The 25,871-nt window shown below is 43.8% G+C and overlaps 1 protein-coding gene across 1 annotated transcript; it reads right to left on the reverse strand.

Moving 5' to 3' along the window:
* Nucleotides 1-495: 495 nt before the first annotated feature.
* RAD51C (RAD51 paralog C) lies at nt 496-25,855 on the reverse strand. The gene is made up of 9 exons (XM_042442492.1): nt 25,684-25,855; nt 23,690-23,948; nt 22,905-23,071; nt 22,227-22,360; nt 19,370-19,501; nt 16,720-16,786; nt 10,265-10,325; nt 6,382-6,442; nt 496-818 (listed from the first exon to the last, which is right to left on the reverse strand). The coding sequence occupies exons 1-9, from the start codon at nt 25,802-25,804 to the stop codon at nt 711-713; spliced, it is 1,110 nt and encodes a 369-aa protein (XP_042298426.1). The 5' UTR covers nt 25,805-25,855; the 3' UTR covers nt 496-710.
* Between the last annotated feature and the right edge of the window lie 16 nt (nt 25,856-25,871).

Consider the following 25,871-nt stretch of genomic DNA (forward strand, 5'->3'; position numbering starts at 1 on the left):
AAGTCAACAACCCAGGTTCAAACGCCCATGAAGATCACTGGAGTGACCATGGCTTATCTCTACCTCTCAGAACTGTTGTGAAGATAAAAAGGAGAAGAGAGTCATTTGCGAAGATAAAAAGGGGAAGAGAATCATTGAAGTCCTTAGTAAAGAGGCAGGTTACGCAACAAAATAAGAAATGCCTATTTCAGGATATGCACACTTGTATTCTGAATTAACAACGGTTCCTATTAATGTATTAATATTCCTTTTATTTGGCAGCCATGGATGGGAATTCTGCCATTCTAGCAGCCATGCATAGGAACCTCATTTTGGTGTGCACACTTGAACAAGATGCTCATCAATATTCCTATGTATCTCCATCTTAGGCAACTTATTTTTGGGACTACAATGCCCAGAACGCCCCATTCAGCACAGCCACCCAAAAAAGCATATTTCTTCCCGTTCTCTTTTAGATTGCACTTTCCCACTATCCAAAGAAAACCTGAGGACTTCTTGCAGCGATAGGAATTGTCAGTCATTTATTTGAAAAGAAAATAAGAGGGAGAGAACAACAACACGGAAACGAGGGAGATAAAAATTTCCACGGCACAGATTAATATTAAATGTCCTTCTTCTCCTAGTTAAATAAGTCTCTGGAGTACCTTGACATCCGTCCGTAGCGCCAACGCTTTCAAAATGGGAGCATGGTTGAAATGTATTATTTAAAATCACTCTCCTCCTACTTGTTCTACCCGGGGCCTTTTGCGAGGCTTCGCTTCGTTTTCCGCCAGGGCTGGATTCGGATGTGGATGCTGGACATCTCTGAATCCGTGAGACTGGGAAGAAAAAAGATATGACAAGCTCACTTCGGTTAACAAAACCTCTGACCAAGTCCGCATTGCTACCATACTGACTGTAATGTAAGTCAAACAGCAGTAGTAGTGAATAAAGAACTTACTGTATCCCATTGCTGCTATATTGATTGTAATATGACAAGGATGCTACATACTCTAAATGCCCAGTCCCAGTTAACAATACAGCTGCTACATTTAGACTTTTACTTCTATAGAACTGCGCTGGAGGAGCTAGAAAGGCCTAGTAGAGTATCCTCTCTAGGAATCTCTAGGTCTTTCAGTGGTCTTTACTTCTATTGCAACACACACTCATTCCTCCATATTTTACGGATTTAATTATTCACGGATTTGATTAATATGTTCTCTCTAGGAATCTCTAGGTCCTCCACTGCAACTCTAGGGTCAACTTCAACTAAAAGTTGCACTGAAAGACCTAGAGGTTCCTAGAGAGGATACTGTACTAGGCCTTTGTAGCTCCTCCAGCGCAGTTCTATGGTCAGGGTCTGTCGGACGTTGACCACAGAGTTGCACTGGAGGACTTAGTGATTCCTAGAGAGGATACTCTATAGTCCTTGTCGCTCCTCAGCGCAGTTCTATGGTCAGTGTCTGGTAGTGTTGACCACAGAGTTGCACTGGAGGACTTAGTGATTCCATAGAGGTACTCTACTAGGCCTTTGTAGCTCCTCCAGCGCAGTTCTATGGTCAGTGTCTGTCAGATGTTGACCCACGAGTTGCATGGAGGACTTAGTGTTCCTAGAGGATACTTACTAGACCTTTGTAGCTCCTCCAGCCGCAGTTCTATGCGTAGTGTCTGTTGGACTTTGACCACAGAGTTGCACGGAAGATCTAGAGATTCCTAGGAGGACACTCCACTAGGCCTTGTGGCTCCTCCAGCGCAGTTCTATGGTCTGTGTCTGTTGGATGTTGACCACAGAGTTGCACTGGAGGAGGTTTTCTTGGCAAGTTTCTTCAGAGGGGAGTATGCCATTGCCATCCTCTGAGGCTGAGAGAGTGTGACTTGACCAAGGCCATCCAGTGGGTTCACACAGCCAAGAGTCATAGTCCAACACTCAAACCAGTACACCATTCTGGGTCGCCATAAATTAAAATACGCAACATGGAAGAAGAAATGGAAGAGAGGATGAAAAACAGCAAACAGGCACTGCTTTTTGAATGTATAAAGTTGTCATAAGGAACTGCTGGGATGGAAGCCGTTCAGGCAAAGGAAGAACCTGCATGATTTAGCTTCTTAGGTAGTCAATAGAGGAGTCCTCCTTTCCATCAATCCTCCAGCTTGAGCCTGAAGCGAAAGCCTTTAGCTACAGCTTGGTGACAGCCAAAGGAGAGGCTGATAAAGTGTCTTTGCTTGCCTTCTCTCCATAGGCTCAGGAGAATATAAATAATTCTGTTGTCCAGCCTGCTCTGAAAAAAGGTGAACAGCAGGTGGCTAACAATTGCTCACGGAAGCTGCAAAGCTGTTTTGGGAAGAAGAAGAAAAAGATGACATTTCAAGCAGGCAGAGTGTGAAAAATCAGGTAGAATTACTATCAAGAGTGTGACTTTTATAAAATGCCAGCGGGTCCTACACGGACGACCAACTCGCGCTGCGACAAAAAGAGCACATGGTTTTGTTTTGATCGCCAGAGCTGCTACTACAGTGCGTTGCAAACCGCTCTGTAAAATATGGGTACGCCGCTTCTGTTTTTCAAAGGACAAAACAACAGAAAGCGGCCAGGAAGGTGAAAAGGAGTCCATTTGCCTCAACTATTTTTGAGTTGTGAAACCTTTACGTCCACGGACAGGGCAAATGTAAAAAAGTAAGCCTCGACTGCTGCCGCAATGTCCCTTCAGAGTATATCTAAAGATCGCCCTAGACATGTTGCCGAAGCCAAGCATGTACGGAAAAACATTCCCACTGTTATATAAGCATGAAGTGTGAAAAACAAACCCCTTGCAAGACAAGAATACCAATGCCGCTTGGCTTCTCATTGCTGGACAGAGACACGCATAGCTTAACACAGCGACAGCAGCACAATCCACTGCTCCCACAACAAAGAGAGGGAAAGAGACAGAGATGGGTCTGCATAATATGAACATCTCTAACAAAATATGTGTCCAGCATGCTCAGCCTCATACAGCTAAGAAACATCCAGCACCCCTCAGCATTCACTTGCCTGAAAAATTGTATGACCAGGGAAACCATTCAGAGCAAATTTGGACAATTTTGCTCCCTTTCTACATGCAGAACCCATTTTAGAAGACCCCCAGACAGATGGCTCCTTGCGCCACCAGTCAAAGGCCATTGCGCAGCTCTTAATGGGTTTTCTGTGCTAAGAGAAAAGGTGGCAGTTGGGAAGAAGCCACAGAAGGGATAGAAATAGAGTAACACCTAGCGGGACATGTTCCACAAAACATCTTGCTATAATAAATGTGTTAGTTCTTAAGGTGCCACAGGACTATAGTTGTTGTTTTTGATTCCGCAGAAGAACACAGCTGAAGTGGGAAAAGATGTCATCTCGCCCAGTGCTACTCCTTGGACCGACGCTGGTTCCTGAGCCATTGGTTGCCGGTCTCTGGAGAGTTTCCAGGAAAGGCAGAAACAATTGCAGTTAAAGGGTACAAATACAGGGCTGCCCCCACATCTGATGAGAAGCACGGATCTACCCTACTCATAGCCATAGTGAAAATTCAATGGGAAACTGCTTTCTCTGAAGATGCCAGATGCTGGCGAAACGTCAGGAATATACCTCTAGACTAGAGCATGGCCATAGAGCCCAAAAATCCCCACAAAAAAACCTATGCATGCCGGCCATGAAAGCCTTCAACTTCACACTAGAAACTGCTTTGTTTGTCAGCACCCTTACTTTCTATAGAGTAAAGCAGTGGTGTGTGTGTCTATGCAGAATCAGTCAAATACAATGCATAAAGGCATGTTAGCTCAGGGATAGGAATCAGAAAGTGTCCAGATATTGCTGGACTACAACTTCCAACAGGTCTAGCAAGTATAGGCAGTGTTGAAGAATGCTGGGAGTAACAATCTAACGCTATCTGAAGGGCTGCATGATTCGCCGCCTGTCTCAGATCATGGGCAACCTGCCTATCAAAACAGAGATAGATAGATAGATAGATAGATAGATAGATAGATAGATAGATAGACTGACTATGTAGAAACATAGTGGGTGCATAGCATATTTTGAGCCCAAAATGGAAGGATATTTCCATCGGCTTCAACATCTTATCCTGAAATGTCCAGAACAGAGGTTAGCATTCAATAGTTTTTCTTAAAGAAGTGTTTGGCGTTAAATAATAATGCTTCATTGTTCAAGAGCCTGGCAAGGCCAGGCCAGGCCAACTATTATGATCTCCATATTACAAGTTAAGAATCTGTGTAATTAAAGTTGTGACATGGTAGATTAAGGCGACATGTTTTCTTGGGGCAACATTTCCGCTGAGGTTAGGAAGGTGGAATGAGGTACTTCAGCTTAACGTTCCTACTCAACGAAATGGAAAAGTGTGCTGCGATCCTTTTCGTCTCTCTCTAGAGGTGGTGCGAAGAAGAGGCTGAACTCTGTCGTTTCCACCAGCAAGTGCAATTCCTCTGAAAACTACATGTCACTCGCATTCTGACTTGCTTTGCGTGATCACAAAAACACCATCCTAAACTAGAGATATATTCACATGGCTTGTCAAGAAACAAGAGAGGCAGCTTTCAATAAAAGACCTAAAAGTCTGCAATGCTCCCAAGTCTATTCAGATCTGTTTGGCTGACAAAGTGGATGATAAGTTGTGTGCCGAATCATACACCGTTTCGGACAGCTCCAGCTGTGACTCACCTGTATGTCCCTCCAACTGGGTTTTTAAAACCCTACATTTGGAGATCTAGTTCTGCTGAAGAGCATCCTCAAGCAATGATGCCACAGAAAGAAGCTAATGGCCCTGTCTTATCCATTACATTTATATTCAATGAGCTCAAGACATTTTACATTGCCCTTCTCTTTCTCATCGTATCCTAGCAAGCCCATGAGGTAGGTCAGGGTGAGAAGGAGGGAGACTGGTTCAAAATCATCCAGTGAATTTGGCAATTCAGTGTGGAACTGAAGCAAGATCTCCCAAGTCGGGTCTCAGTTCACTACTACCATCCTATGGATCTTTAAACTGCCACCTCAAATTGTTGAGGTTGAGCATCCCCATACAAAACTGGGAACAACGCAGCTGCACAGCAATTCTTATTCCAAGCATCAAATGTTGCTTGCATTTAAGGAAAAGGCCTCAGTTCTCAAAAGGCAGCTTTAGAAACCCATACGAAATGCTATGGTAACATGTAACCAGAAGCACACATGGCAAGCAGTCACAATGTGTGGTAGGTTTGGCTCCTGACATTTGAAGAGCAGTGCAAAATTGATTTTTGCTTGGCTCCGTCTTCCGGGGACACTGTCCATGAAGTGCTGCTATCTCCAGATTTTTATTCTAGCATGTTTCAGGCTCCAGAAAAGGCTCTCAGCCTTTGAGAAAGGCAAAGGCAAACCCCCTCTAGAGAATGTATTTCAAATGCACCCGAAAAAGTAGACTTAAGTCTACTAAAGCTCACACTGCCAATTTCTTTCTTTCAGTTAGTCTCAAAGGTGCTATAAGATCTCTCTACATACTGATTCTACAGACTAACACGGCTATATCTTTGAATTCCACCTCTTCTGAATAAATTTTGCCAAGAAAACCCCTTGATGGATTTGCCTTAGGGTTGCCATAAGTCATAAATGACTTGAAGGCAGACGACAACTACAAATCCAGGTTTGCTATACTAAGGAAAAGGGTACAAATTTGGACAGATAGAATGCCAGGACACAGGCTGAGTTGGAACACCCCAATTCAACCCAGCCATCATGCCAAACCCCAGTTAATGGACCATGGGCCAAACATGGTTTGCTATTAGCTTGCAAGGCAGTAAAAAAAAAAAGCCAGGGTTTCATAATGTGGTTTCCTGCTGCCTGTGGTTTGGTGCGACGCCTGAATAGAGAAGCAGCTGAAGCTCTGGCCCCTGGAGGCAGCTGAACTGTACAAACTGGAGAGTGGAGCAGATGGAAAATGAAAACAGACAAGCAGCTGTAAATCATAGTTTGCTGAGAGAGAAAACCAAAAGGCGAGGGAGCAGGGGTTGGCTGGGGAAAGAAAGACACAAAACTCTGACAGTCCCCAGTGTGAGGGATGCAAGGTAAGGTAAGCCTGGAAGTGCTGCATGATGCTCTGCTCCTCATTTGCCTTTTTATGTAGGAAGTAAGAAAAGCCAGTGAAGCTGGGTCCAGTTACAAAAGTCCCCTGGTTCTGTCCAATCCATCATCCCAGAGAAGGAGGGGATACAGGACAGATACAGCCTATAAGCTGCGGGGTCTCCTCTTCTGTTCTAAACGGCACAAATATGGTGTGGTGCGACACTTGTATAGGACCAACACGAATGTTTCTATCATCGGCTGATTTCGAACATTCCTCGTGCTTCCAAAATGGAGCAACGGCATTTGAAGTATAGGAACCCAACCCCAATCATGCTTACGGTAACAGAAAACGGCACAGTCGATTCCTTCTGACTCGGTGACTTGTACAGCATAGCCACCCTGGAATGAATAAAAACGGGTGCATTTCAGTGACATTTCATATTTCATGTTTGGACATGTTTTACAGAGTTTGTATGGCACTGTCACAGACCAGAGGGAAATTTTCCACCTAGGAAAGTCCATTGCAATGAACAGGGAGAGAAGCACAACAGTGAAATTGTGACCAGATCATTATCATTATAGAATATTAGAGTTGGAAGGGGTCGCAAGGACCGCCTAGTCCAGGATATGTTCTTTCGTATCATGTATTTTAGTCAAACGGAACACAAATTCGCAGACATAGTCCCTATGGCAGTGAACCTCCCCAGCAAACTATCATTAAAACTTGATAAATTAATCCTATAGATACATTATAAATTAGAGACCCCTTTGCAGTGTGTGATCGGTGGTGCAGCTTGGAAAAGGTAATAATAATAATATGATTTATTTATATCCCACTTTTTTCCGAAGGAATCAAGGCGGGTTACAATAAGTACAAAATGAAATGCATAAAAATTCACAAGGCAATACAATTAGACTCCACTTTGGGTGTTGCTTAAGGGAGTGTTTTTGTTTCTGCAGTACTGATGCGTTTTAATTTTCATATTTCTATTTCAACTGGGCTCGTTTTTACGAGGATTTCATTACTGTTTGCTGCCCTGAGTTACACTCTTGAGGAGGGAAAGGTGCCACGTTACTCCAATAAATAAATACAAGATCGTAGGAACCAGTTTGTTGCTCTGCATTTGTGAGCTCCTAATTGGAATTTGTACGCTGTTTGACGACTCTCGTTTTTATTAGCTGGGTGCAGCCAAGAGCTGGGACATGAACGTTTTAATATTTTAAAGGGCGCAGCTGCGTTCGCCGGTTCCTACCCAGCGCTTCCAGGTCAGGGGCTGCCCGCCGAAGCCCACAGCCGAGGGATGAGCCTTTGCCCTTGCTGTTGCCTAGGAAAATATCCTTGCCTTCCTCTGAGATAACCTGCCAAGATGCCTGTTAATTATTTTTAGGGCTTTGGCTCCCTCGCCTTCCCCTCGGTGCCGTTCTATTAGAAAGCAAGTAATTACCGCCCGAGGAAGATTGCCACTTTGCGTTCGCTGCGCGGGGAATTCCTTAGAAAATTCAAATGGGTGGGTTGCGCTTTCCAGAGGAGCCTTAATCTTAAGACACCCTAAGCCACGTTTTAAAGAGGCCTCCGACTCAACGGGGGCCTGTTCTCAGAGCAATAGATAATAACGTAGTGACACATTTCCAGTGCTTTGGGGTCGGGGAGGCCGGCACTGGGCTTAAGCAACAACAAAACCGTTATGGTTTTGTATCGACAACAACACTCAAGGAAGCATGAGCTGTGAGAATGTACTACTTACAGCAACAAATCTTACAGCGAGTTTATGGCCTTTAAAGGGGTCTCTCACCTGCATCTGGTCTCCTGGTGTTAGGAAAAAAGTCAATACTGCCTCTCTCTTTCAGTTGTTCCTTCTCCTCCTCCAACTTCTCCTCCCTTTCTTGCTTTGCTTTTACAACCACACTGCAGAATGAAAGCAATTTGACGCCACTTAAACTGCCACGACTCTATCCTACAAAACCCTGGGATCTGTAGTCTGGTGAGGTATTGAACCTGGTCTGACAGAGAGCTGTAGTGCTTCGTTGTTGTTGTGTGCCTTCAAGCCGTTTCCGACATATGGCACCCTATCATGGCCTTTTCTCACTACAAATGCCAGGATTCTGTAGGATAGAGTCCTAGCAGTTGAAGCGGTATCACACGGCTTCAATTCTGCAGTGTGGCTACATCCCTGAACTCTAACATGGGCTGCTAAACACTTTTACTCCTTAAAAGCCAAGCCTTCTGCCTGATATTACTGGCCTTGCCACAACAGACAGCTAGGCTCCTGAAAGCCTTGCTTCTGAGTAGCTACAGTATATGTTTTCTTCCATACTTAACCCCACATAATTCTTGCATGGGTCTAGCTTGCATTTACTATATATGGTCTACAATTTTTTTTTTACGTGGCACAACTTTTAATATTTTGCAACACAAACACAACACACACACAAACTCCCAAGAGAAATGGACAAATTGCTAATCCTCAGCCTACTGGAAAACAGCATGACAGTGACAAAATTCATGCCATGCCGGTTGCGAAGATCAGAACCAAGGCACTGACGCTGCATTAAACTGAATAAAATAAATCCAGAACATCAGGTACCTTTCCGACGCTCAAGTCTAATTTAATTCTGAGAGCATTTCCCAGAAACAAAAAGGAGAGGGAGGGCTAAATTTGCACTGTCAATGTTCTTGTCCAAGCTCCCCTTCTCTGTCTGCTGCCATTTTCTCTGGGGTTTTCCCCTCAGTGGCCTGTGAGTGGCTTGAAGGATGACAACAAGGAGGACAGGAATGAGGAAAGGATGCAGAGGCATCTTTCTCTGAAGATGCCAAAGCCACAGATGCTGGCGAAACGTCAGGAATAAACTCTTCTAGGACATGGCCACAGAGCCCAAAAATCCCACAAAAAACTATGGATGCAGAGGAGCTTTCTCATGGTGGGGTTGTGCATGTAGGCAAGGAAGACCCGCAAAGTGGGACACGGAGAGAGAAAAACGAATGGAGGGATAAGAGGAAAAATAATGGAGCTATTCTTCTCTTTCCTCCTTGTCTCAGCCATTTTAGGGCCTTTCTCACTCTCTTTTCTCAGCAGTGTGGGCAATGGCAGCTTAAACTGAAAGGAGTGTAACGCTATCTTCTTCCTATTTGCCATACCTCCATTTCCCTGCCACAGCTTGGCTTTTGTTTACCCACCCATGCATTCTTACAGTTATATTTCTATTTCTGAGCCCTGCACATATAGCATTAGTAGTGGGGAGGAAGGGCTGGCTCTTTCTGTTAAGGGATGCTGAATGTTCTTCAAGTGTTAGAGGAATCTCTTTTGGGATTCCTGCTGGGAGCCTGGGTCAATATTTCTGTTCGTGGCTTTACATCTGTTGTTTGGTGGTTGGCGCGCTTCCCTGTGAGCTCTGCTTCCTTGCTCCTTTCCCTATTATTGCTAGTGAGCAACAAAGAAATTATTTGTGTTTTTCCTACACGCAGACCGGCATTTGTAATCTTACTCGTCTTACTCATTCCCTTTCCGCACGTGGGTGGATGAGAAGTACGGTTTTCCAAATTTCATCCGCCTCTTTCCTTTGCTCACAACATCAAAACAGGGGGAAGCTAAAACACGGGTAGGGTTTTTCACTTTAATTTGGTAATGTGTTTTATCCCCTCCGGTGTAGTAATGTAATATAAATTTAAATACCAATTTGGGATTGAAATGAAAGGACAGAAAAGACAGACAGCCTAGCCTCCCATGGGAGGAAATTTCTTAGCCTGGGAGCAACCAGAGAATGCTTTTCCATGTCTTCACCAGACAGGTCTGTAACAGTGGAGAGACCAAGAAAAAGCACTACCCTGATGATCACAGATAGGTTATATAAACTGTATTTGGCAATGCTGCTGACTTGTCATAATTGTGGTGAATTTTTAACTTAAGTGGCACTGAGTTTATTATGATCTGCTACACATATCCATATTTCCTACAAGGTGGTACACATGTTAATCCTCTCCATTCTTATCCTTACAACAGCCCTGTGAGTTAGGTCATGCTGAGAGTGCTTGGACCAGGGTCACCCAATGTCCGAATCTTGCATTGAACCAAGGTGTCCACAGCCCTAGTTCAACTCTAATGATACCTCACACACTGCCCAAGTTCTCTGGTATCACATACATAGTTATGGCCTTGGCCACAGGGCCCAGATAAATCCCAAACAGCATGTCTGTTGGCTTGTTTCACATATTTTGTGTCTCACCTCTGGTTGTTAATCCAATGGAGAATTAAACGTACGGTCGCTGCATGGCCCCAGCTTTCTCCTGAGGAAGAAATAATAACAGTTTGTTACCTTAATTCCTCAGTATCGATCAACGCAATAGTTTAAAAGATCAAGAAAAGATGGCTGAAAACCTTAAGTCGCACTACTGATCTGTGGAATATACTGACACTGTGAGTTAGAGATGATGAAAGATTTTGTTTGCATTTAAAAATTAACCAAGTTTGTGGAGTCGAAGGCTTTCAATGTGGAGCCGAAACCAAGTTTGCACTTCCCAGTCTGATAAGGTGAACTGGAACACAGTTGTCCCTCACATTCTGGAGTGCTCTGAATTTTGCTATACAGCTCTTACATCATTTAAAAAAAACAGTGTAAGAGAAAGATGCATACATAGTGTGCATGCTACAGAAAGCTGAGTATCAAAATGCAAATTTTCATGATTAAAAAATACTACAAAGTGATGCAGAAATAGGGCAGAACCAGACCTCTTTCTGGGCACAGACAAAACTATCATGGATTGGAGACAGCGCACTCCTCAGGGCCCCAGAACATGCCAACTTCAGTTCTAACCCAAACTTGCATCTGGAGAATCACTTCTTGTTTTTACTACATAACTTATAGGAAAACAAGATACAAAATAAACAAACAGCAGTTGCAGTCTTTCTCTAGACATATATAATTTGGAAATACAGGGATTGTTCTGTTGGACTGTTCAAACCTTTACAAGACAGGGCTTAACCTCCAGTGATCCCTCCTTCCAAAGGAAAACAAACTCTGATCTCCTCACTGTCTTGGAAAGTGGGACAAGCATCACAAACATGTTTAAGCTCCCTTCTGTTTTTTAAAAAATACATTATTTTGCATAAGTTGAATTTTTAGAATTATTTAAAACCATGAGAATATCAGGGTCTGCATCATCTTGAATGAAGACAGAAGACATGTACGGTACATCACATGAAGACCGGCAAGGGGAAGGTGGCACCAAACAGATTGCAAACATCTGTTGTTATTGTTGATTTAATTTGTTTTAACAGGTTTCACTTTTGTCTGTTAATCGCTTTTTCATTTTTGTCTGTTAATTTTTAATTATGTTTGTTCAGTTACAAGCCACCTTGACTCCCAAACTGGGAAAAAGGGCAGAGCCAGAGGACCTCTCCTCTCTTTAAAACATGAGAAGCTAGTAGGGCTTCCGAAGGAACGTAATCTCATTATTTTAGCTCACGTCTGGCTCTGACATTTAATTTCTAGACAGATTTATTGAGCCTGTCTCCCAATCAATTCTGGCCATTGCTCTGCAGTCAGAAAATGGACTGGGTTTTTAAAATCGGTCATTTGAAGGAAATGCTGTCAGACGCTCCCACTTTTGTTTCCAGACAGCTCCAGAATCGCAAAATTGGCGTATCTGTTAGGCCTCTGGCGGACGCACCATCCACTTGCCTCTTCATTAGCGCATACAAAGCAAAGGGAGAACTCTCACTGCAAGAGAAGAAACCTCCAAAGTAAATGTCTAGACCCCCGGGGCACTTTGCCAGCTCTCATAACCGTGACAGTATGCGATTTAACGTTTGGAAGTCGAGATTAGAGTATGAATTATACAAATGAAAGCCATTTCCATTTCAAACCACATTTCCCTGCATGCGGGGCTGCCTTCCTGGCAAAAAAAGCACTGCTTCTAAATTAAACTGGCGGGGGATTAATATTTGACCTCATTGCTAAGTATACCAAGTAAAAGATATCTCTAGGATCAGCCAGCTTGGAGGTCAGCGTTGTGGGAGTCGGACTCCTCAACAACATAACCCCAGATTTAATTCTTGCAATCTCCCCCTGGATAATAATTAAAAGGGCTTTCAAACAAAACCAAACATGCCATTTTTTAAGGAAAGTGGGACAATCCGAAGAAGCCACTATTAGAGGCCCAGAGATGAAGTAACAACTAGGAGAGAGGAGGTAGCCTGGATGAAAAGTCCTGGCTTCTTGGGCACGCGCATGGAAGTGGGTGGCTGGGGCAATGTTTACTACAACAAAATGACTTATTCCGAAGCAATTTTGAAGGAGAAAAATGCCCATAAAAAGTAAAATAAGGTTCCTCTTTGTGTACAGCATCACTGCCCCTTCGCTTATCCAAAGAGCCGAACCTAAAATATCAGAACTACTGTACATACTCATGTATAAGTCTAGAAATTTTAGTCCAAAAATTGACCCAAAAAACCTGGGTCGATTTATCCACAGGTCAATGAGTACTGTACTTTAACTCATATATTAAAAAGGGCTATCCTCTTTCTCTGAATAGAGTGCTAAAAGGCAAGAGCTTAGTCCATCCTGGGAGCACCAAAAAGAAGCATGGATCCCCTCTTCTCTCTCATCCATCCAGTCTTTAGGATGGGCACAAATAGTTATGTCTGCCAAAATTTGTTTGGCATCGTTTTCCTTTGATTTTAGATCCTTTGTTAGATGCCCCTAAGTTTTACCCTTGACTTATCCATTGGTCACATCAAAATCTATAATTTTGCTCCCAAAAGCTGCCCTCGACTTATACATAGGCCTGTTACAGACTGCCAAAATAAAGCTGCTTCAGGTCTCTTTGGAGGTATGCTATTTAAATGATGCATGCATCCTAAGAATCCGGAAGCTGCACCAAAAGCTGCCCTCCAGTGCTTAGAAATGGAGTGTGGCTTTGGTGAGAACTCCAGACTCTTAGGACCCATGCATCATTTAAATAGCATACCTCCAAAGAGACCCGAAGCAGCTTTATTTTGGAAGTCTGTAACAGGCCATAAGGTCGATGTTTAGTCACGTATATACAGTATTAATAAACACAATGCCACAGAGGAGGATGAGTGGTACTGTTACTCCCATTTCACGGATGGAGAACAGAGGATTCAGACAAATTAACTTTCCTAACTGGTGCTTTAAAGGCATATTGAGGTAAGTCAATCTTACCTAGTTGGGAACTCCATAATGGTCCCTACCTCACACTTACCTACGGTGTCATGGAAGAGATCCAATCTCTCCTAGCTTCCTCTGCTTGGCATTTTCTCTGTGATTTTGGTCTCTGACTAGAGAGGTGTGCTTTAAATGGCTATTGCTCATAACAGTGTTCAGTACATGCGGGTACTGTCTTCTCCAAGTGTGCTTTCGCAGATGGTGAAATTGACACATTGCTGGGAGCTGACAGGTTTTTGCGTACCTATGTTGCCTCTTCTGAGAAAGGAGGAGGGTGGGCCAGTGTGGTATATTTAGGGGTAGTGGATGAAGGAATAAAAATCCTCTCAAGGTGGCAAATGCAAAAGCAGTGCAGTGGAAAATGCCCACAAGTGAAGCGGGTGTCAGGGAAAGCTGTGAAAACCATGAACCAAAACCAACAAAAGAGCGCACACAGGAAAGAAAGGTGCTACTCCGCAGTGGAAAAGCCCCCAATCTTCATCACCTTTAAGATGTATGTAGGTCTTTTGCAGCATACTGGACCACAGGGAGAGGAAAATCCTAAACCAGACGAAGCAGGGAAGAAGAACTGGAGGCAGACAGGAGTGGGGGAGGTGTAAGTATATATCTGTATCTATATTTTCTATCTTTATCACAGCGGTCACATGCTTCCCTGCCTCAGCTTGATGGTAATGGGTGTTACGGCAATCTTCTTCGTCTTCCCAATCAGAGAATTCTCCACTGAGCCAGAGAGACAGAAATCCCGTTTTCCTGATTGGAGATGGAAGGCTATATTCCATGCTAAATAACTTTGTGGCTTACTTCATCATCTATAGTGCCAGTAGAATCAGGACTTTCTTTTCCCCTTGCTTCTCAATGAAGCCCCCTTTCCCAGTTTCTCAGTCCTCTACAATGGTTTTTACACCCAGGACAGGTTTTCGATGATTCTGGGAGGAAGCAAGAGGACACAGAGGAAGGACATCACCCGATCCTGAACCTAACTATGGTGCTGGAGGTGGAATATGAAGAGGTAATAACAGTTCTGGAGAAGAGAACATTAAGAGGTGATATGATAGCCCTGTTTAAATATTTGAAGGGATGTCATGTTGAGGAGGGGGCAAGCTTGTTTTCTGCTGCTCCAGAGAATAGGACACGGAGCAATGGATGTAAGCTACGGGAAAAGAGATTCCACTTCAACATTAGGAGGAACTTCCTGACAGTAAGAGCTGTTTGAAAGTGGAAGATGCTCTCTTGGAGTCTGGTGGAGCCTCCCTCCTTGGAAGTCTTTAAACAGAGGTTGGATGGCCATCTTCTGGGGATGCTTTGATTGAGAGTTCCTGCATGGCAGAATGGGGTTGGACTGGATGGCCCTTGGGGTCTCTTCCAACTCTTTGATTCTACAATTCCGGATCAGAGTGCCTTGGCAAGAGGATAACTGTCTCCTGCATCCCAATCTCTGTGTTCTACTACCCAGATTCATTAGACAGAGATGTGTAAAGTGTGGCCAGTGGGCTGCATGTGCCCCTTCGACTGCGGTCCCTGAAGTCCTCCACAAATACACAAAATCCTTCCTCTTAAAAAACGAAACACAATTTTCATGCACTATTTGCCTGAAAGCCTTGCAGAAACCCCCTCAAATGTGTAAACGCATCCCAACCTAGAACCCCACCACCACCTCTGAATACCTCCATTTACACTGCAGTCATTCTCTATGACAAGGGGTTGAGGTGTGGCTTTCAGGAAAGGGTCCAGGGGGAGAAATCCTGCCCCAGAACCCTATGCAATTGCCCACTTCTGCCCTCAATGGAGAGGGAAAAAGGGAAAGACACAGAGAGTGCCATGAACACAGCAGCCAAAATAATCCTTCACTTTCTCACTCAAGTCTGTTCCTCCTTCCCTCAGGCTGCTTGAAGAACATGAAGGGAAGAGATTGGCAGCTAAGGGACCAGATGGCACCCCTCGGGGAGTAGGGACTGGCCAGTGGACTGCCAGTTGCCGACCCTTAAATCTATTAGCTTTAATTTGCTTTGTAGTCTGATTGTCTGCCAAAAACCATGTACACAGCGGAGGGGAAGGCGGCACCGAAGACAAAAGGTCAGCGTTTGAAAGCAAGGTCCTTATCTGCATGCACACTTCAGATCCAACGTCCTCCAAGGACATGCTTTTTATTTTGTTCAATTTATCTTACATCTCTGCCAAGCGGATGAACAGCCGAGCTGCGCACATTAAGAACACAGTGGCTTTTTTTAATGGCTCCCCCAGCCCCAATAGTCAAGGGAATTGTTATGCCATTCACAGACACCAAAGGCCTGCTTGCTTCTAATTGCAAGAACCTTTTTCTTGATGCCAACTGTTCAGTTGTCAGTAAAAAGCTGCTTCCAGTCAGATCCTTTCCCCACCTGAAAAATGAATTATGATCTGTTCTAAACCAGTGTGGAGGGGTCCTTTGGAAGATCGCTAGGGAAATCTGGCAGCGGATGGAGATGATTGTGTCAACTGAAAACACATGCCGCAGTCAATAGAACAGATTTTCCTGGCACTAACCATGTCACGGATTAGAAAACGAAGAACGTGGCAACTGTCCAAGATCCGTAAGGCTGTCTTTAAGGAACAGAACGGTGATGGTTAAGAGCAAGTCAGAGGTTCCGGTCGGTATGTCACTCAGGTACATGGTTTTGGCTGCTGGACTAGTCTAAAAACTGGTGATCGAGTTTAAACATATTTCGTTAAGAATACTGTTCTACATTAAATCCTATGGCAGGGTTTCAGCCTGCAGGTAACCAGGGAATGTTTCTCTAGAAACATCATGAATAAACTCTTCTAGAAATGGCCATGTAGCCTGAAAAACCCACAAAAAACTATGGATGCCAACCACGAAAGCCTTCGACTTCATATCTAGCTTTTCTTTATAAAAGGTTGGTTTGTACTTTTATCTGCTCTGGAGCTAACTTCCATGAATCCCCAACTCCAAAATTCAATTTTCTCGGTCAAGAAAACAGTCTGGGATGTCTCTTTACTTAGAAATATCCTGATTCTTGACTTTTCCAAGTGTCTATCTGACTGTGAACGTAACTCGCGATGGCCAGGTTCAGTCCAATTTTCCAGCTCCTTACGTTTTAGAGTCAAATTCTAAAACGTTACTAAGAATCTGAAAGGCCAGAGGTAAGCACGAACATCTAAGGAGCACTGCTTACAGGCATTTTATCTCTCCCTAACATTGTTTTCTCTAAAAGACAGCATGCGCTTCCAGATGGAGACCAGACACAGTGCAAACTGAAGAACAAGCAGACCCAGAAAAGGTACGTTCCATGTATCTGGGAAATGAAATCCTCCTCTTCCTCTATGATCCCTCCTCCCTCTCCCATCTCTACCTTTATGTCTTGTGACTTCTACAATGTATGTATGTCTGAGGGCAGGGAGTAAGTATTGATTTGTATGAGAGAGCCCTTTATTTAAAAAACAAACTACGGAGTACAGTGAAAGGTTTTAAAATAAGTTACAGTCTGCACACTTACCTAAGGCAGGCACCAATGAAGCATGGCTTTGTCCAATTCTTGTTGTCATTTGATTGGTCAGCACTACCTGAAAGAAATGAGGCAAGAAATCTGCATGAAATACAGGATACAGATGGACAAAACTGCCTTCCTTGCCCATGGTCATGCTGGCTAGGGGAACCAAAGTCATACGCAAAAAAGTAACTTGTCTGACTCTATATCTTGCCCAAGCAAGTGGGTACAAGAGTGCAACATGCTCTTTTTCTTGAATACTCAGGAGACTGAAATGTGATAACAACAAATCACAGAGAGAACTATGAGTAGATCCTGCTCTTCCTTTACTGGATGTCCTTAGGGTCCTGTTTAATATTGTAAATATTCTTTATGGAGTCCTTCTACCTGCCATACACAGACAGCTTATGCAAAAATGATAAAGCCTGGTGCAATGAATGGTGCAAGTCACACATTAAGCTGCTGGAATACGTCAATATGCTGCTTTGGAGAGCAGTGGACTCTTCTTCTTCGGAGGCTTTTAAACAGAGGCTGGATAGCCATTTGCTGGGAGTGCTTTGAATATGTATTCCTATGCAGCAGAGTGGGGTTGAACCGGATGGCCCTTGTGGTCTCTTCCAGCTCTATGATTCTGAGATTCAGTGTCGCAAGACATGAACAGTTTCATCGCATAAGAAAAAATAAACAAAACAATTGGGGTTACAGCAACTCCCCTAAAAAGCAACGTCACAAGGTTTGCAATTTGTAAAATGTATATATAAAAAAGATAAGTGGTTGATAAAATTATCTATGGTATGGGTTATTTTTCTCTCTCCTCTATTATAAAACTCAAACCCAACTGAATAATCCATTGAAGCTGAATGGGAGGTGATTCTGGGCAGACAAAGGGAAGTATTTCTTCAAACACCATAGAATTCAACTGTGTTATTTGCTTCCGCAAGATGCCATCATAGCTGCTAGATTAAATGGTTTTAAAAAGGATTTGGACAAATTCCTTGAGGATGGATGTGACCAGTGGCTACCAGTGACTTTCAGGATCAGAACCACCATGCCTTTGAACATGATTTATCACTAAAAAGTGATAAAAAGGAAAAGAGATTCCACCTCAACATTAGGAGGAACTTCCTGACAGTAAGGGCTGTTTGACAGTGGAACACACTTCCTCGGAGTGTAGTGGAGTCTCCTTCCTTGGAGGTCTTTAAGCAGAGGCTGGATGGCCATCTGTCAGGGATGCTTTGATTTGGATTCCCTGCATGGCAGAATGGGGTAGGACTGGATGGCCCTTGTGGTCTCTTCCAACTCTATGATTCTATAAGCAAGGGGGGAAATTGCCCTCACAGCCTGCTTATTGGCACGATGGGAAACTTGCTTGACTAATGTTTGGTATATGGTTTCTGCATTACACAAGACGTTTTGGTGGGATTCTGTAGGCTCCTTCCCTAGCTGTGTTCTCCCACTATCACCATCCCAGTCAAAAACCCATGGAGATTTATTTTTAGCAGCATGGCAGTAGAAGAGAAATCCCAGCATGCCTGCAGAATTGCAGCTTCAAAAGGTGCCGAGTTACCTGGAAACAGGAGAGAGAGACAGTGACAGACAAGAACATTCCAGGACTTGCGTAAGCTTCATTCCTGTACAATCCTTGTTTGCATGGTAGGATTTTTTTTTAAAAGGCCACCTATAAATAGTTGTGGCTCAAGTGTGCCCTCCGCTGGTGTGATGCCAGCCAAGGCTAGCAGCTTCTGCAATACCTCCCAGAACAAAAGATCTGCCAGCAAGTCTTCCACACAGGCCTCCTCCAGAAAAGTGGCTTTTCTCTTGATGACCCGTTGGATCAGCTGAACGCAGGAAGCTCTTAAGGTTTAAAAATGTGTGGGTGTTCGCCAGAGGGGAGGAATATCCTCCCACAAATCCATTTTTGTGCTTTGACATCGGCAGTGGTGTCTGCTTGTTGTAACTGACAAAGGACAGGCATTCATAAAATGCAGAGTGAAAAGAAAGGAGCAAAAAAGGTCCATGGAGATAAGAATTCTGACTTGTTTCTTATATCAAATTTAATGAGGTTTACACCATTTGGAAAAGGTGGGCAACTGCCCAGAAGATGAGTGCCATTTTTTCTAGCATGTGCCCACCAATTGCACTGATGTGTTTTGGGGCACCCAAAGTGATATCACTTCTGGCCATCAGTTTGACCAGTTTTGAGCCCTTTTCTCTTTTATCCTATATTTTGGGGAGCTCTGAAGGTTTAGGGCAGCGGTTCTCAACCTGTGGGTCGTCACCCCTTTGGGGGTCGAAAATCCCTTTCACAGGAGTCACCTAAGACCATTGGAAAACACATATTTCCGATGGTCTTAGGAATAATTTTATGACTGGAGGTCACCACAACATGAGGAACTGTATTAAAAGGTCACGGCATTAGGAAGGTTGAGAACCATTGGTTTAGGGGAAGCAAACCATTCTGGTATGAACACATATTGGCCAGTTGAGGGCAAAACCATTCACCTGCCCCATTTTTTAAAAATGGGTCTAAGAGCATCTGAGGAAAGCAATGGCAAATATCATCTGAAGTTACCCTTCAGACTTCAAGTTCTTGCGCTACTCCTCTGCTTCTGAATCTTTGCAAACCAAACCAAACCAAGCAAACCCCCCCAAAACTCACAGCCAATGTGTGATCATTTGCAATAGTGATCAGCTGCTGAGCCAGTCCGTTCAAAAGCCGCGTTCGCAGAGAGAGATCCTCGATGTCATGTCGGAAAGGAAAGGCAATTCCATCAATCACCACCAACCGTACCTAATGGCGGGATACACAATACAGATGGTTGCAAATCAGTTCACAAAAGCAAATGGGACAGCTTCAAAGGACAAGGATGCTTTAAATATATATGTTAGTTTAAAGTCACCCCACTCTTTACTATAGGTGTACATCTGTATCATAGAGCCAGTGTAGTGTTTTGAATGTTGAAAATTCAGGGACACCAGGGCTGGTCCTTGTTCTAACATAGAAACCCAATGGGTGACCTTAGGGAAGTCACACTCTCTTAACTTTAAAGGAAAGCAATGGCAAATATCCTCTAAAGTTATCCTCCAGACTTCGAGGTTCCTGACTTGGAAGTGGCTGAAATTTAAGTTTCCGATAGCTGATACACCTATCTCTCCACTGTCTTAAGAGCAGAAAAAACCTTTCCTTCAAATGAAACCCACAATTTCCAGGATAGTGTGTCCAGTGGCAGACAGAAGAATGCCTCCCTCCCAATTTGTGTAGCGAACTCACAAAAGCAATGATGAAAACGTACACAGCAGCACCCCTTCTGTGCTAGGAAGCCTTCCTTCTCATCCGCCCTCTAGGTGTTTGCTTTGCCTAACCATTTCATCCATAATTCAGAAGGAAGTCAGCGAGGATGCCCAAGGCTCATTTCTATCACTGCGCTTAATTATGATATATTAAAATCCCTCGGCTGCGGCGACCCATGCTGCAAAAATTATTCACTTGTCACAAGCAAATCTTGTGGTTGCCTACACCCTTTCCATTGCCTGGCAAATTTGGTTTTCCAAGCGAGCATAGTTTGCCATAGCTTCCTTTCTGTATCGGTCAAGGGGCATATAGTACCTGAAGGTGATCAAGCTATTGTGGCACATAAGAAACACTGGACATCTCTCTACCCCTCTCTCGGGTAGTAAAAATCTAATACAGTCGGCCCTTCTTATACACGGATTTTTTATACACGGATTTAAGCATACACGGTTTGAAAACGTTTCAAAAAAGTATAAATTTACCTTGATGTTCCATTTTTTATTAGGGACACCATTTTGCTATGTCATTATACTTAATGACACTTGAGCATACACGGATTTTGTTATACACGGGGGATCTTGGAACCAAACCCCAGCGTATAACAAGGATCCACTGTAAATCTATAATTTGCTTTCCTTGCATGGCATTCAGGGATGGCCATGTACTGAAAAAGATTATGGGACACATACCCTGACACTGGGGTCAGAAACCGGGCCCCAGAACACATCCGAAGTCTCCTACATTGAACAATACATGGGAAATTATAAGCATTAGAGGGTATGCTACCCTTTGTGGAACCTTCTGGGCCATCCCTGGTCTTTTCTAATTAAAGAGCCCTGATAAGTTTTCAAAGGACCAGCAGGATTCCTGGAACAGTTTCAAAGCAACGGGTTTTAAAAGGCGGCTTTAGAAATCTCCCTCCCTCTCTCACACAAGTCCTTCTGTGAAGGAGAATTTCCTGCAGAAAAGAAGAAGAAGCAAAAAGAGAAAGTGTGAAAGGCATCCCTTGTTCATAACTGCTGACACTTTTGGTACGTTCGAACGCCACTTCTCCCAGGATGCAGGAACGGCTTCACAGTTGCCCAAAAGTGGCACGTGCTGCAGGCTTGACACATTTCAGCCCCTGAGCTATTTTCCACTGATGCGCACCGTCAATAACGCAAGGGCAGACACGTCCTTTTATAGCCACTGCTCTGGCCAAGAAGAGAGGGCATTCCAAGCTTATCTCCTCTCTAAAGCGCAGATACAGGACTACAGGAAACAGGGCCAGATAGCATAGGCATTCCACTGTTGCTCACATGATTTAATGGAGAAGGTGGGGAAATGCAGCAGTTTCTGGGATGGGTAGTGTTCGAGCAAGGATATCAAAAAAGTTGGACTAGTCTTTGCAGGGTGACCTTAGACTCAGAGTTAGAAGAGACCTCAAGGACTAGCCATGCAGGAAGTCTCAATCAAAGCATCCCTGACAGATGGCCATCCAGCCTCTGTTTAAAGACCTCCAAAGAAGGAGACTCTATCACTTTCCGAGGAAGTGCATTCCACTGTCGAACAGCTCTTACTGTCAGGAAGTTCCTCCTAATATTGAGGTGGAATCTCTTTTCCTGGAGCTTGCATCCATTGCTCTATGTCCTACTCTCTGGAGCAGCAGCAAACAAGCTCGATCCATCCTCAGTGTGACACCCCTTCAAATACTTAAGCTTGAACTAGCCAGCAACAATTAGACTGTGCAAGCTATTGATACTGTATAAAGGGACGTGTCAAGCTGTCTAAAAACATACAGCCTAGGGAAAACCTTTCATGCTTTTTGTTTAAGTAAGATTTATTGATTCATGATGTAGCTCACACAACACCTAGCCTGAGAAAATATGAGGCAGGGTCTTATTTGTTCTGCTGTAAGACTTCAGAGAAGATTGATAGCAGGAACACAATCCTTACCTAAGAGTGTACCTGAACAAAGAGGTAGAGGATGGGAGGTCTTGGAGAGGTCTCCTTCACAAGATTGCCATGAGCTTAAGTCGACTCGAAGGCAGCTAACAAGTACGCAAGGACTTTTTTGCTGATGCACTGGATAAAAATGCTACAAAAACCCATGTGCAATGGTTGGGCTCAGTATAGCCAAGCTCTCAATACCACTCTGATCTACAAATGTCACATCTACCTCAGGACAGCAAGCAAATCTCCACTGTCTTCTCTCTCACACACAAGACATTTCTTGGCCTCCTACCTTTGGGTGCTCAGAGAGGAAGTCCGGCAGCAGATAGACCAGCGCAAGCAGTTCCACATAGTCATGGCAACGGAAGTAATAGATATGGGAAAGGATATTTTCAAGGGAGAAGGTCTCCAAGGCTGGTTGATGGTCTGAAAGAAAAAGAGGAGGCAAAATCCATGGGCACATATCATTCCATCTTTTCCCTAGTCAGTTCCAGGACTGCTGACAGTTCCAGGAGATAATGGTGGGCTAGATGCACTATGCATCGTACAAATGGTCCTCTTAAGAACATTATCAAACTACACGTTGGTGTCCAAGCTTTATTTGTTCTTCTTTTGTCCTCTCCACCCCCTATTCTTTGTGAGGCATGTCTTAAAAATAATATGGGAAGACAGCCACCCCCTTGTTTGAAGTGCAAACAGCTCTGGGGGCCCTTCTGGTCGAAGAATAAGTTTAAAAACACTTAAAATAAATTAACAGATGGGCAAATAGTCTGACCTGATACAGGGCAACTTCTTATGTTCTAGACCAGTGGTCTCCAAACTGTGTCCTTTAAGAGATTTTGGACTTCAGCTCCCAGAAGCCTCAGCCATGTTGGTCAATAGTATGGTATTCTGGGAGCCAAAGTCCAAAATCTCTTAATGGTTTGAGGGCTACTGTTCTAGACAGATGAACTTATGTTCGACCACAAACCTTCATCTGGATGCCTTTCTGCAATAAGCCGGCAATGCTGAACACAGGCCGCTGCCATATCAGCTACTCGGTCTACCATAAAGCTCCCTTCGGTGTCTATGAAAACAGCTTCTCCAGCAAGCCCTCCAAAGCACTCGGGAATCTGTACATCCACCGCCAACTGCATGCTGCAAAAGGAGACACAGAGAGAGTCACAAGGAGAGAGATATTCAAAAAACAGATCCTGGCTAATCTCAGGAGAAAAATTTATGTATGCATGTATATATTATATGTCTGTATGTATGTCTTCTCTAAAAGGGTGCAGGAGTCATGAAACAACATTTACACATTTCTGCAACATGGAATAAGTCATTGCCATGGTCATAAGATGGTCTATGGTCAACCTTGGTCCTCCAAGCGTTTTGGACTTCAGCTCCCAGAAGCCCCAGCCAACTTGGCCCACAATCAAGAATTCTGGGACCTGAAGTCCCAGAGTAAAGAAGAACCAACCGTAAAAGAACGGTTAATCAAATTATTATATGACTTTATGGAAATAGATAAACTGACCTGTTTATTAAGAGATGAAACACGAAATAAATAAAAGAATGGTCAGTTTTACATACCTGCCTGACAAAACAATGGGGAGAAAAAGGGACGATCGGTTTAGTAGAATAAGACATTATTAAATTGAATATATCCGTCAGAAGGAATAGAAACAAATACAGGAACAGTTAAACATATATACTTTGAGGCTAGCAACTGGATTTTGGACCAATATTTCATGTCTCAGCTTTGACTTTCGTTACCACAGCTGCGTTTTGCCGATACCCGGCGCTCCGCAGACCTCCGTGATTTTTGTCAGCTGTATGCCCCCGCCTAGGATGCCATCCAGCGCCGAACAGAACGTTATGATGAAGCCTTGGACTTGTTCTTCTTCCAAAAGTTGGAGCGCTGTGTATTTCCGGACAGACGCGGGTTCCCCGGAAGACTTTGCTCCGTCGTCGTGTGGCTCCCGTTTCACCACTTGCAAAATTTCTAACGCCTCCTCTTTGGAGATCCCTATTTCTGGGAAATGAAAATAGAGTACAGTAGTTTGTATTTAAAACAACAGCAACAAGGAAATGTAGTTTATTGTGGCACCAGAGCTCTCTGACACAGAAGGCTAAATGTCTTGCAAAACTAAAGTTCCCAGAGTTCCCTAGCATTGAACCAGGGCAGCTCAAGAGGTCTCAAACTGGATTATTTCTGCAATGTGTTTTGGACCAGAATACCGTAAAAGAACCAGATTCTGTCCAATGTTCGAAACGAAGCAAGGTCAGCTTTGGTTAGTACTTGGATGGGAGATCGCCAACGAATACCAGGGTGCTGTAGAGGCTATATTTCAGAAGAAGGAACTGGCAAAGCCACCTCTGAGTATTCTTCGAAAGCCCTAGAAAATTCATGAGCTTGCCATCAATTTGACAAGTGACCTCAAGGCACATAGACAGCAAGCCACTAACTAAAGATAAGATAGTAATGAAATGAAAATCAAGTTTAATGAAGTATAATATTACAGTGACACCTAGTGGTTAGGCAATAAATACCAGTGAAATCCTATACAATTAGGTCCCACTAAAACTCAAGACTCAGGCTGCATCCACACTGCAGAAGTAACTCAGTTTGGCACCCTTTTCACGGGACATACTAAAACAAATGACAGTGCTTACCTATACAGAAACTATACTTGCCCATAGGGAAACATTTGGGAATGCTTGCCCATAGGGAATCATTGGGGAATATTTGCCCATAGAGAAACATTGGGGAATATTTGCCCATAGGGAAACAGTGGGGAATAAATGCCCATAGGGAAACATTAGGAAATGCTTGCCCATACAGAAACCATACTTGCCCATAGGGAAACATTGGGGAATAAATGTCCATAGGGAAACATTGTAGAATAAATGTCCATAGGGAAACATTGGGGAATGCTTGCCCATAGAGAAACCATACTTGCCCATAGGGAAACATTGGGGAATAAATGTCCATAGGGAATCATGGGGAATACTTGGCCATAGGGAAACATTGAAGAATGCTTGCCCATAGAGAAACCATACTTGCCCATAGGGAAATATAAGAGAATATCTGCCCATAGGGAATAACTGGGGAACACTTGCCCATAGGGAAAAATTGGGGGATACTTCCTATGGGCAAGTACACCCCAATGATTCCCTATGGGCAAGTATGGTTTCTCTATGGGCAAGTGCTGTCAGTTGTTTTAGTAAGTCCCCCTTTTCACTGCCATGGCTCCATACTATGGAATTCTGAGAATTGTAGTTGGTTGTGGCACCTGCCACAACCAATTACAATTCCCAGAATTCCATAGCATGGAGCCATGGCAGTGAAAAGGCTGCCAAGGAGCCAGGCTCCCAGAGTCATATATTCCAAGGCTCAAGCCATTACACCACGTTCCCTCTCATTATTATTGTTGCCACCTAATCAGCGTGGTGCAGTGGTTTGAGCGTTTGGACTACGATTCTGGGGTCTAGGGTTCGAATCCTGGTTCAGATTCTGAGGCAAAGTCACACTCTCTCAGCCTCAGGGGATGGCCATGGCCAAAAAAGCCATCTGAAAGGATCTTGCCAATAAAACCACACAATAAATCATTAAAGACTCAAAGTCACACATGGCTATTATTATTAGTGCAATAAAAAGGTTTTGAAAGTGAAAATAGGCCTCGATGTGGAAAAGCTGAGGTAAAAAGTTTTGGCGGGAAAAACCGTTTCCCTATTGCCTCAGCCTTGGTGCCTAAAATGGCGGCTACCTTTGCTGAGCTGGCAAGGACCGACTTCTGAAAGGTCCCCGGACGTTTGGAAGCCGGCGGCGGTTAATTTAGCCCGGATCCCGGGGGCCAAAGGCAGACTGCCCACCTCCCTCAGCTCCATGATGGAGAAAAAGGAGGAGGAGGAGAAGGAGGAGGAGGAAAAAGAAGAGGGACGGCCTCCATTTTGT

This window comes from Sceloporus undulatus, chromosome 11, assembly GCF_019175285.1.
Source record: "Sceloporus undulatus isolate JIND9_A2432 ecotype Alabama chromosome 11, SceUnd_v1.1, whole genome shotgun sequence".
NCBI lineage: Eukaryota > Metazoa > Chordata > Lepidosauria > Squamata > Phrynosomatidae > Sceloporus > Sceloporus undulatus.